This window comes from Centruroides sculpturatus, unplaced genomic scaffold (genome assembly GCF_000671375.1).
Source record: "Centruroides sculpturatus isolate CEXI.00-Female unplaced genomic scaffold, Cexi_2.0 scaffold23, whole genome shotgun sequence".
NCBI classification, from domain to species: domain Eukaryota; kingdom Metazoa; phylum Arthropoda; class Arachnida; order Scorpiones; family Buthidae; genus Centruroides; species Centruroides sculpturatus.
Window position 1 is genome coordinate 400,527 of NW_019384313.1, and position 13,823 is coordinate 414,349.

Consider the following 13,823-nt stretch of genomic DNA (forward strand, 5'->3'; position numbering starts at 1 on the left):
TATATATATATTTTGTTACAAAAATTTTTTCTAACATATTATTAAATTGTATGCTGCTTAATGACTAGTTCTTTGATCTTTAAACAGGTCAACATTATAAAATGTTCATATTTTCTTAAATTTATTTGTATTTAAATCCCTTTAAAATAATGCTGACTTGTTTAAAGTTCAAAGAACTAGTCATTAAACAACGTTTAATTTAATAATATATAATAAAAATTTTAGAAAAAACTCTTTCATATAATTTTGAAATATTTTTTATTATTATTCCTAATAAGGAATAACGATATATATATATATATCTTTTTTTGTAACGTTACACGAATACGCAATTTAAAGAGCAAGTACCTCATTCCATATGCAATGGAGCCGTTGGACTGGAGCCGAATCATCTTGTTTTTTTCGGTGACATCATGTAGAAAAGAATTCTTGTCGTTGGCAAAGAATGTGTCTGGAACCCAAATCCTTTCTGCAAATTCTCCAGACAACGTAAGTTCATGGTTTTCTTCACCAAAGGCTAATCTTTCATCTTTCCAGTACTGGTTCAAGTAGAGAGTAAGAGTATAGTCCTACAAATATATTTCGCAGTAAAGCTTTGATCTTATACAATGATATTCAAACAAGATATTCTACGTGACATCAATAAGTTTACAGATTTCTGCATTGTCAAAATTATATTTATATTCTATTTTTCTTCCTTTGTATTATAATATCAATTCTAAATTGAGATAAAATTATTGATTTATCAACATTTCAAAACAACAGAATGTAATTTTGACATATTATATTCATTATTATAATGTTAATAAGATATTAATTGCTCAAATAAATGAATAGTAACGTTTTAACATTTTAGCAATTAACATAATTTGTTAAAATTAAATTATTTCTACTGATGTTTAATCATATTAAGTCATAATTATTATATGTACGTAATAAAACTAGGAAAGCCAATTAAGTTATATAAGTTTATATTTTTGTTATTCAATATTGATTTTTCTCTCTTGTTTAATATTTCTCTTAGTTTTCAGTAGAAAATAATTCGTAAAATAATACACGCATCTAAAAAATAATGTTTAAAAATGTTTTACATACTTACAACAAAGCAATTTTATTATGTAAAATATTTATACATATATTTTTAATAATTAAATGAGGAATTAATGAAACAAACAATCGATAATAACTACAGTAATTAATAAAATATAACACCTTTGACCTTTGACCCCTTTAATAAAGACTAGACGATTACTGCATTTTAACTTTTAAAAATTGCAAAANGATAAATTGTATATTTGAATGTAAATAATAGTATATATTAATTTTACTTTTCTCGGCTGTCTGACGAGAAAATGCAGACAAAGACGATCCATCATATAAAATACAAGCAATCAATAACTTATGCTTGGTTTGCTTGAATCATAAATTATATTAATGATAATAAAAAAACTCGAATATATTCTTATGTAATAATTTATTATCATCGAAATAAGTAGACCAGGATATCAAAAGTAAGCAGCTTTATAAATAATAAAAAAATAATATTTTATTAGTTATGAATTAATTAATTTTCTTATATGGGAAAACAGTTATTTGTGTAAAATTTTTGAATTTTAAATTATAGAAAAACGAATGATCTTCAAACCTAAGAACATGATAACAATGGGATGCTGCTTCAGAGAAGAAGCAGCATCCCATTGTTATCATGTAGTAATTGCTTCTTCTTGTAGTAATTGCTTCTTCTCTGACGAAGCAATTACTACAAGCTGCTTGAAACTATTCACATAAGGGTAGAAAATATCAAAGATTTCAATGGTATCATTAACTTTCAGCCGTTTTATATTATATATATATATTTTTAAAAAATAATTTTCAATAAAATTTTCTGTTTATTTTTAAATTTAAAACATACAAAATAAACATTTTATACAATGAAAAAAGAAGGTTTGTTTCGTGAAGAAAATCTGTTGCATGCTTGAGCATTTTTAAACACGCGATTTGTATTGAGAAAATGAAAAATTATTTGACAGGATCAGTATAAAAGACATCTTTTTTTAAGAATTGCATGAGTAGCTGTAAGGGATTTACTCAAGGAAAAAAATCTTTAAATAATATCTTACCTAAAGCAACTCTGGCTGAGGTAGCTTCGTGATTGATCCAAAAGGAAACCCAGGATAACATTACAATAAGAATGGAAGGCAAATACGTTTGGAATATAAAATACCCGATATTTCTTTTTAACTCGAAACTAAGAGAGAGTCTTTGATATGTTCCTAAATTGAAAGCAAAAATTGAATTGAAAATAAATTATATATATATATATTTATTATATTTATAGATATATAAAAATTTAATTTACCGGTTGCTAAAGTCTCCATACGATCTGTCGTCTCGTAACCAATTATAGAAAATTGTGGAAGCTCCGCTTCTTCCACCCCAACGACCGGAGTATCTGTCCAGTACATCACAACATCACGCACTGTGTAACCATCTTTGTGACGTGGCAAGAAAAATATATTTTGTTATAATACAATGGGAAATGCACATATATTCTGCTAGATAAAAATATAACGTATTGATATGTGGTAAAAATATAGATTATGTGCACTTCTATAATATAATATACATAAATTACATTAATTTGTGTATATTTTTGGAGAAATTTTTGTATATACACACCAAATACTTCTATGCTGCTGATTATCGGATAAATAAATTGAGTTATTATCCGCTAATTATAAAATTTAACAGCGTAATAATTATAATTAATATTATAAATATTTGCAGATGATATATTGGTGATTGCATTATTAGAAAATAATTGTTAATTTTATATATAAACAGTTCACTATTTCATTAGTAAACATTGCCTAAAATCAATATTTTTTTCCGAATAAAATGCCGAAAATATATTAAATTTTCACATAATTTTGATTGTAATCTTGTATAGATTTTAGAATTTTCTGAATTAAAAAAGATTTCTTAAAGACTTTCATAAAAATGATGATAAATTGTATATTTGAATGTAAATAATAGTATATATTAATTTTACTTTTCTCGGCTGTCTGACGAGAAAATGCAGACAAAGACGATCCATCATATAAAATACAAGCAATCAATAACTTATGCTTGGTTTGCTTGAATCATAAATTATATTAATGATAATAAAAAAACTCGAATATATTCTTATGTAATAATTTATTATCATCGAAATAAGTAGACCAGGATATCAAAAGTAAGCAGCTTTATAAATAATAAAAAAATAATATTTTATTAGTTATGAATTAATTAATTTTCTTATATGGGAAAACAGTTATTTGTGTAAAATTTTTGAATTTTAAATTATAGAAAAACGAATGATCTTCAAACCTAAGAACATGATAACAATGGGATGCTGCTTCAGAGAAGAAGCAGCATCCCATTGTTATCATGTAGTAATTGCTTCTTCTTGTAGTAATTGCTTCTTCTCTGACGAAGCAATTACTACAAGCTGCTTGAAACTATTCACATAAGGGTAGAAAATATCAAAGATTTCAATGGTATCATTAACTTTCAGCCGTTTTATATTATATATATATTATTGCCCTGCAATTATTTTCAAGAAATTTGATCTTGAATAACCTTTGACTCATGATACAAATCTAAAAATAAAGTCAGATTCGTGTTCAAAACGTAAAAATTCTGTGAGCGTAGAGTACATTTTAATATGAGGAAAAGGATACGTATTCCAAGTATCTTTCAATCCTTAATAACTAGTTTTTTTCGTCAGACACTTTGAATGACTTTATATTATCAAATTCAAGGTTTCCAATCTTATAATGTCGTAAAATAGCATCCTGCATATAGATCTTCCTAAAGAATATTAGAGTTTAGATATGTTTATGGAAATGTCTGCAATTTTGTGGCTTAAATTACTTCATTTTTAAAGTAAATGACGTCATTAAACAATGTGAATATAAGCTTGTATATGTATATACATGTGTAGACGTGATGTGCAAGTTAAAGCTAAGAATAAAATATTTTAGCTTTATTTTCGATAGATATAAATTTCACGATCCAAAATTGGGAAATTTCAAATAATATTTATTTTAATGCAAATAAAATTTGAAGAATAAAAATAAAAGTTAAAAAATTAATTAACTTTATGTGATATTATTTGTTTTACAGTTATTTTAATATTTTATAAATTATGCTTAAGTTTTACTACAGCTTCTGTGTTGANATTATATTTTAATTAATACATTCAAAACCTCTAAACAACGACTACTGATAGAAACATAAAAAATACATTGTTTGGGGTGGCCGTTATATAGAAGATATTTTGTATGCATTTTTGTTTTAAAAAAGAATAACGAACTTCCTGAAAAGTGGCCATTGTTTAGAGTTAGAGGTTCGACTGTATTATGAATATTCTTTGAATGATCGCTCTTGTTCCACATTTGAATAAAGATTTTCTGTAATATTATTCCATGATTTCGAGTACGAGACATTAAACGTCCTTATTCATTAACCTCTTTCAAATTTACTAATTGTTATATTTCAAATTAATACATTATTGGCGATTAATTATGCAGTAATTAATAAACAACAATCTCGAAAATTTATTGTTATTCGTATTGAATTGGATTGATGGAATGTGGCAAAGCAACACGTGGGCGATCTGCCAAGGGGTTGCCTCACAGGTGAACTTTCTGTGGGAAAATGGCCTCTATTTAGGTATCAGACAAATGAGAAAAAACCTGGAAAACTTCACGTGGCCATCCCATTGGTTAGGCGCAAACCCGCGACCAAATTTTAATGTTGGGTGATTACATCACTAATCCACTGATGGTCAAAAATAAAGGTCCGAAAATAAAGGTTTCCTTTACCATACTAAGCTAATTCTATTCTTTATTTAGTTAGACATACAATTCAATAAACATTATAAAATTTAAGAATTTCTTACACAACAAATTATGAATTTTTAATTTGAGTAAATACATAAATTCACGCATTTCTTCATTAAACAAGATATACAGTAGAGCATCGATTATCCGACCCCCGATTAACCGTCACATTGGTGAACCGACCGTTCTAGTCGGCAAATTTCAAATGTCCGCTAGTGATGTGGCACTACAATATTTGGGTATGTCTTGGCTACTTTAATATTATTTTTGTTAAATTTTTGCGTGTTTTAGCTGGCATCAATGGCTCGACCATTGAAGGGAGGTCAGTATTTAAACGAGACTTAATTTTCTAATTATGAGTGGTTGTTTGTTTCGTGAGCAATAAAATAATTTAAAAATAATTTTTAACGATACAATAGCGACGATTATTATTTATAAAAAAATTGTTAGGCTAAACATCGATGAAAATTCAACGCGAAGTTGGTTAATAGCGATATACTAATAAACTAATTACATGGGATATACTAATATCTTAATATACTATACTAATAATGTATTTTTTTCCTTCTTTTCGGTTATCCGATTTTTTCAGTTATCCGACCAACCTGAGTCCCCAGTTGAGTCGGATAATCGATGCTCTACTGTAATCTTAAATTTTACAATTTTTAAGCAATAGACTTAAAGTTACTTACCATATTCACTTCAGAAATGCTATCAAAACTTGCAATAACTAAATCCATTCCAATGTATAAAGGAAGTCCTATGAAATTTAAAATAAATTACAATCATTTCATGTTCATTATTAATATTCGTAGCAACTGTTAATACATATTTAAGATTTCACAATATTCATAAAACTAAAGATCAATCTATTCATTAATTTTCCCAACACCAAATATAAATAAAAAAATTAAACAATTTTAAAAATCAATTATTTAAAATATCCAAATTTCTATAAAGTTATAAAAAAGTAATGTTAAAATTATTTATTTGAAATATTTTTAACGAGAAATTGTTTTTAATTTGCTACGATTTTTAATCACATTTTTAAAATTTATTTAACTTAAAATACTGTATATGCTCTCGATCTGAAATTAGTAGTGGCTTGCCCCTGTATATCATGCTTTTCCTAATAGCAACAGAATCATGCCGGTCATCTATGTAACTTCGTTCTGTGGAAAAGGTTTGAATTAAAATCACATGACTTCCGATCTAGTCTGAAAGTTCGTATATAGTTAATAGAAGTTTCCTATCGCTAAGATTTTCATATCTGGTCTCGACTTTCATCTAACACCGTTCTCGAGATTAAGGAAGGATAGACAGTGGAAATTTGTAGATCTACAATTTTTTAAAATTGCAGCCCAATTAAATAATTATCTTGTACTGTACATCCTTTATCCACGCTGTTTTGTGTGCTCAAACATGAGTAAAAAGTAAAAATGCTATGTTGATATCATGGTAAATATTTTTAAAATCAAATTTGATTTCAATTTTATTGTATTAAAAAAATTTTATTGTTTTAAATACTAATTGTAAGATACTGAATACATAAATAAGTCTTTTACGGCGAATTTATTAGATTAGATTTTTAATTCATAGTTTGATCATTACACAAAGTGGATCAGTGTGCATTAAATTGATATCCTACCGAAGGGCATACTATTCGAACACTATTTTTAATTTAGTTAATGGTACACAACACATCACAAGTCTTCTAAACAACATTCTTCGTTTAAAAAAAGATAAAAAGCACGAGCATTTAATGCCCAAGAGGTAAATTTTTCTTCCTTATAGTTTTAAAATCGTTTGAAAATAAATCGTTTAATGTTTACTTTTCTCTTTTTCTGTCGCACTATATATCTAAATCTACTGATTCTTAAATTTCACATTATATTTATCATTACATAATGCTACAAATAGACCACAACATGGATGTTTACATCTAGTGTTTAGAACGGAGGTGATAATCGCAGCATATCAAGTAATTTTTGTATATTTGTACACTGTACACTTAAAGAAGAGTCCCTATATTTATTATAAGGGATGTTTTAATTTGAGTATTAACGATTTATAATAATTTTTCATACAATTCAATGCTAATTACTTAGTCCGTAGCATCCGTAGGTTTCAATCCAAATCTGGTTCCTTCATGAAATTAGTATTAAATTTAGGAAGGATACAGTTACTTGAGTATTGTTATCTCACGAAGCCCTACCAGCGAGCAATAGTTAAAATTTGACAAATTTTAATTTATTAAATTCAAAGTAAATCTGATCAGTTCATTTTACTAACAAGATTGATAATAACTTTGTAAACATGTTTACACCTACGTTTGCACAGTAAATAATATTTTGTTTTAAATCAATATTCTTCGGAAAATTAAGCGACGTAGAATTTAAAAACTCAACTGACAATTTGTTTTTTCTAATGAAATCATATTTCATCCAGATAATAAGTAAACTGTTCTTCTTGAATCAAAATTTGATGTAACAAAGTTTATTTTCTAGAGAATAAACTGCAAGGATCTTTATAGATTTTATTTAAATCATCACTTGGAAAATTCTATTCACGTTGTTATATTTCATTTTAAAAACAATTGTTAAGATACGGCAACACAACATGTGGGCAATTTGCCAACGGAAGAGTCCCTCCCGNGGAAATTTCAAATAATATTTATTTTAATGCAAATAAAATTTGAAGAATAAAAATAAAAGTTAAAAAATTAATTAACTTTATGTGATATTATTTGTTTTACAGTTATTTTAATATTTTATAAATTATGCTTAAGTTTTACTACAGCTTCTGTGTTGATTAATGCAAAATTTGTTTTCTTTGATGTTTATTTGTTAATTTTGGAATGTTTTTAATTGGTTTTCTTATATATTTTTAGGAATATTAGAGAAAACAAACCCTAAATTCTAATTAAAAATGGATCTATTGGTAAAATCAATACTGTAACCATAGCAGTTTAGGTTTGAATTCAAACTTATGCTGCCATAGTTACATTTTTAAAGATTATAATTTAGCTTCTAGCATTTGAGAAGACAAAGTTATAGATTCTGTATTGATGTGAAAAATAAACAAGCGTATTCAATTATCGTTTCGTTAATTAGTTTTAAGAATTCTATAAACTGTAAAAGTAAACAAAATATAATTATTAAAGCTTATCTTTTTGTTTAATTATTAATAAAGTGATCGGCGATTTTAATTTCTAATTATATAAATTTAAAAAAAAACTATAAATTTCTAAATTCATATTATTAAAGAATAATAATTTGAAATAATTCTAAATTTTATAATTGCTAAATAAATGCATTTTTGATTACTAAAGTTTTGATGTTTTTAATAAGCAACTCATACAATTTATGTGAATGTAAATGATATTTTGAAGATGAAATCTTTAACTGAATACCGATAATTTTCACAATAGAACTTGGTATTTTGCCAGAGTTTCTACTTCCATCCCATTTCCGAATCTTATCGATCCCAAAATAAAAGGAAATGGTGAGAATGACTCCAGATGATACAAATCCTCGTTAGTTCCTCTATTCATCAATTGATGCCATCCTGGTAAATACCTCAGTGATAATTAGTCTCATTTGTTATTTGTAATATTTTCTAACTAAAATAATTTGCAAAATGTAAAAATTTTCAAATGAGATATTCCCATTTCTAAGTATATTATTAAGTCCAACCATTATCAAATTAAAATCGATAATATTTTACAAAATATATTGACTTACAACTTTCTATTTCTACGGTGCAGTTTTGTGAATCCAATGGGTAATGGTGCAGGTCCATCATACAAGCTAGCGTTGTTGTAAATCTGTAAAATTTTAATATAAATCTAGTCTATTATGATCTAAATTTAGTATATCTGTACAATTAGAAAATAATATTTAAATATTAAATTAATTCTTACATATATTATTGTTACTCTTTAATAATCACTTTTTCAGCTGTGTTGCTAAAGTCTCCATACGATCTGTCGTCTCGTAACCAATTATAGAAAATTGTGGAAGCTCCGCTTCTTCCACCCCAACGACCGGAGTATCTGTCCAGTACATCACAACATCACGCACTGTGTAACCATCTTTGTGACGTGGCAAGAAAAATATATTTTGTTATAATACAATGGGAAATGCACATATATTCTGCTAGATAAAAATATAACGTATTGATATGTGGTAAAAATATAGATTATGTGCACTTCTATAATATAATATACATAAATTACATTAATTTGTGTATATTTTTGGAGAAATTTTTGTATATACACACCAAATACTTCTATGCTGCTGATTATCGGATAAATAAATTGAGTTATTATCCGCTAATTATAAAATTTAACAGCGTAATAATTATAATTAATATTATAAATATTTGCAGATGATATATTGGTGATTGCATTATTAGAAAATAATTGTTAATTTTATATATAAACAGTTCACTATTTCATTAGTAAACATTGCCTAAAATCAATATTTTTTTCCGAATAAAATGCCGAAAATATATTAAATTTTCACATAATTTTGATTGTAATCTTGTATAGATTTTAGAATTTTCTGAATTAAAAAAGATTTCTTAAAGACTTTCATAAAAATGATGATAAATTGTATATTTGAATGTAAATAATAGTATATATTAATTTTACTTTTCTCGGCTGTCTGACGAGAAAATGCAGACAAAGACGATCCATCATATAAAATACAAGCAATCAATAACTTATGCTTGGTTTGCTTGAATCATAAATTATATTAATGATAATAAAAAAACTCGAATATATTCTTATGTAATAATTTATTATCATCGAAATAAGTAGACCAGGATATCAAAAGTAAGCAGCTTTATAAATAATAAAAAAATAATATTTTATTAGTTATGAATTAATTAATTTTCTTATATGGGAAAACAGTTATTTGTGTAAAATTTTTGAATTTTAAATTATAGAAAAACGAATGATCTTCAAACCTAAGAACATGATAACAATGGGATGCTGCTTCAGAGAAGAAGCAGCATCCCATTGTTATCATGTAGTAATTGCTTCTTCTTGTAGTAATTGCTTCTTCTCTGACGAAGCAATTACTACAAGCTGCTTGAAACTATTCACATAAGGGTAGAAAATATCAAAGATTTCAATGGTATCATTAACTTTCAGCCGTTTTATATTATATATATATTATTGCCCTGCAATTATTTTCAAGAAATTTGATCTTGAATAACCTTTGACTCATGATACAAATCTAAAAATAAAGTCAGATTCGTGTTCAAAACGTAAAAATTCTGTGAGCGTAGAGTACATTTTAATATGAGGAAAAGGATACGTATTCCAAGTATCTTTCAATCCTTAATAACTAGTTTTTTTCGTCAGACACTTTGAATGACTTTATATTATCAAATTCAAGGTTTCCAATCTTATAATGTCGTAAAATAGCATCCTGCATATAGATCTTCCTAAAGAATATTAGAGTTTAGATATGTTTATGGAAATGTCTGCAATTTTGTGGCTTAAATTACTTCATTTTTAAAGTAAATGACGTCATTAAACAATGTGAATATAAGCTTGTATATGTATATACATGTGTAGACGTGATGTGCAAGTTAAAGCTAAGAATAAAATATTTTAGCTTTATTTTCGATAGATATAAATTTCACGATCCAAAATTGGAAATTTCAAATAATATTTATTTTAATGCAAATAAAATTTGAAGAATAAAAATAAAAGTTAAAAAATTAATTAACTTTATGTGATATTATTTGTTTTACAGTTATTTTAATATTTTATAAATTATGCTTAAGTTTTACTACAGCTTCTGTGTTGATTAATGCAAAATTTGTTTTCTTTGATGTTTATTTGTTAATTTTGGAATGTTTTTAATTGGTTTTCTTATATATTTTTAGGAATATTAGAGAAAACAAACCCTAAATTCTAATTAAAAATGGATCTATTGGTAAAATCAATACTGTAACCATAGCAGTTTAGGTTTGAATTCAAACTTATGCTGCCATAGTTACATTTTTAAAGATTATAATTTAGCTTCTAGCATTTGAGAAGACAAAGTTATAGATTCTGTATTGATGTGAAAAATAAACAAGCGTATTCAATTATCGTTTCGTTAATTAGTTTTAAGAATTCTATAAACTGTAAAAGTAAACAAAATATAATTATTAAAGCTTATCTTTTTGTTTAATTATTAATAAAGTGATCGGCGATTTTAATTTCTAATTATATAAATTTAAAAAAAAACTATAAATTTCTAAATTCATATTATTAAAGAATAATAATTTGAAATAATTCTAAATTTTATAATTGCTAAATAAATGCATTTTTGATTACTAAAGTTTTGATGTTTTTAATAAGCAACTCATACAATTTATGTGAATGTAAATGATATTTTGAAGATGAAATCTTTAACTGAATACCGATAATTTTCACAATAGAACTTGGTATTTTGCCAGAGTTTCTACTTCCATCCCATTTCCGAATCTTATCGATCCCAAAATAAAAGGAAATGGTGAGAATGACTCCAGATGATACAAATCCTCGTTAGTTCCTCTATTCATCAATTGATGCCATCCTGGTAAATACCTCAGTGATAATTAGTCTCATTTGTTATTTGTAATATTTTCTAACTAAAATAATTTGCAAAATGTAAAAATTTTCAAATGAGATATTCCCATTTCTAAGTATATTATTAAGTCCAACCATTATCAAATTAAAATCGATAATATTTTACAAAATATATTGACTTACAACTTTCTATTTCTACGGTGCAGTTTTGTGAATCCAATGGGTAATGGTGCAGGTCCATCATACAAGCTAGCGTTGTTGTAAATCTGTAAAATTTTAATATAAATCTAGTCTATTATGATCTAAATTTAGTATATCTGTACAATTAGAAAATAATATTTAAATATTAAATTAATTCTTACATATATTATTGTTACTCTTTAATAATCACTTTTTCAGCTGTTACGTATAACAGGAGGAAAGTATGGTGATCAGTCAAAAATGACCCCCCTTTAAATATTTTTACATTTTTGCACTCAGATCGAGAAATGCAAACATTGGGGTTTTTTTCCTGTATGTATGAATGTTAGTATATATGAGGGAACACAGTTTTGTTCACCCACTTTGAAGCTTAAACCTCCTGTGTTTTTTATTGAAAATTTCTAAAATTTTGCAGGAAGGTTTGGGTATTAGGGGGACTGATGCTATTAAATTTTGGTGGTTAAAGGTTGAGGAGATGAGGAGATAGATGGGGGTTACATATATTTTTTGCCTGGAAAGTTATGCAACTTATTGCTGGTTTATTTTATTTGCATTCAATATCTTCTTTTTTGAAAACACTTATGAGAAAATGAACTAAACATAAAAACTGACAGGAACGATTTTTTTTTTTAAATTTTGGCTCTATGCCCTGTGGGCATTATGACACCTTTGTTTTCATACAAACTGTGGGTTTGGCCAGGTCTACAATGGAGCAGATGGGTGGTGAGACACAGGGTTCAACATATCTTATATGTACTGTTCATGAAAAATTCCTGTGCTGTTTCAATTGCCCAAATTTGATCCAGAGACCCTCAGAGTAGTAAGCCGACACCTTAACTACCTCAACCATTTACTATCAAGAAAGGCAAGATTAATGTCCAGATATTCTACACAAATCATAAAATGAAATCAATAAAATTAAATTTTTATCAATTAGTAAAGTGAAACTTGAATTTGTATTACTTTTGTACCATATTCTTAACATAAAAGACTAATTTTGAGGAACCTTCCAATCAAGGCTTAGATCAAATGATCCAATTGTCCCTTTATCTCAACCTGATTCAAGTGTGGTATTTGATAATGATAAAACATGCAATCAGTAAAATATATTACTATAACATGCAGTTATATCCCCTCATTTCAACTTTCAGATTATAGTGATTAAATAAATGGCAATGCTTCACAAATTTATATTTGTGTCTAGACTTTACTGTACACAAATATAAATTCATTAAAAAATTATTATTTTAGGATGCAATGTTTTAGGATTATGCAAATCATTTGAATATCTTAATGCATCTAATATGAATTATTGAATATTTTAAACACAAATGGTTCAATCAATATTAACATTAACTTTTAAACTATTTATATTGTAACCCAAGCATTTTATCAAAAATACATTAGATTTTCTTTACGTGTCTTTCTGATTATGAACTCAAGAATCAGCATTAAAATTCATTTTTTATATTTTACTCCATTATACTTTCAACAGAACATAAGATTTGAATTACTTAACTCCGACTTAATTCTTTCAAAAAATTAAGAAAATATGCGTTATATTTTTATCTTCTTTTATTTACTTTATTTGTTAGTTTTAATGGCTGTTGTTTATGCAGATTTTGTTTGGTGAAGTAATCTCTTGTTCTTTGGAACATTACAAATAAAAAGTAAAAAACTTATTTAAATCCTATTCAAAACCGTTGTAAAATTAATTCAAACCTTTGCATTAAGCAGTCCATCTCCATCCTTCATCTAATAAGTGAGATTTGAAAAAAAAAACGAACCTAACACGTCTGCTCAAGAGATACAAAATTGAATACGAGCGCATTGCCTACTAAAATGGCTTTAATGGTGTCAGGCGGAGCTCCCATAAAAAAAAAAAAAAAAAACCATGAAGCAGTGTATCAAAATTTGAATTTGTCACATGCTTACTAAAATCGTTAATAAACGTTAATCAATATTCTCATCGAACTATTTAAGTTACGTACTGTTTATCCATGTTCAAATTACATGAAAATACAAGGAAAAAACACAGTGATTAAAGCTGGTGAATTCAGTTCACTAATTTATAAAAATCTTAAAATAATTTTTATTTTATTATTTAATTCTTGTGTCGAAAAGCACGTACGACAGTTTTTCATGTCTATAGGCCAGGCTCAAAA

The 13,823-nt window shown here is 26.4% G+C and overlaps 1 protein-coding gene across 2 annotated transcripts in view; it reads right to left on the reverse strand.

The window, feature by feature from the left end:
* LOC111622378 (gamma-aminobutyric acid receptor subunit beta-like) overlaps window positions 1-13,823 on the reverse strand; it is a 37,476-nt gene that overhangs the window by 13,948 nt on the left and 9,705 nt on the right. The window contains exons 1-2 of one of the 2 annotated variants that reach the window (XM_023364748.1): window positions 5,579-5,642; window positions 349-539 (exon numbers count right to left, since the gene is read on the reverse strand). In XM_023364748.1, the coding sequence (XP_023220516.1) occupies window positions 349-539; window positions 5,579-5,626 (239 nt within the window). In that variant the 5' untranslated portion in view covers window positions 5,627-5,642. Of the gene's footprint in view, window positions 1-348; window positions 570-5,578; window positions 5,643-13,823 lie in introns of those variants that run through there. The other variant, XM_023364739.1, reaches the window with a different exon arrangement.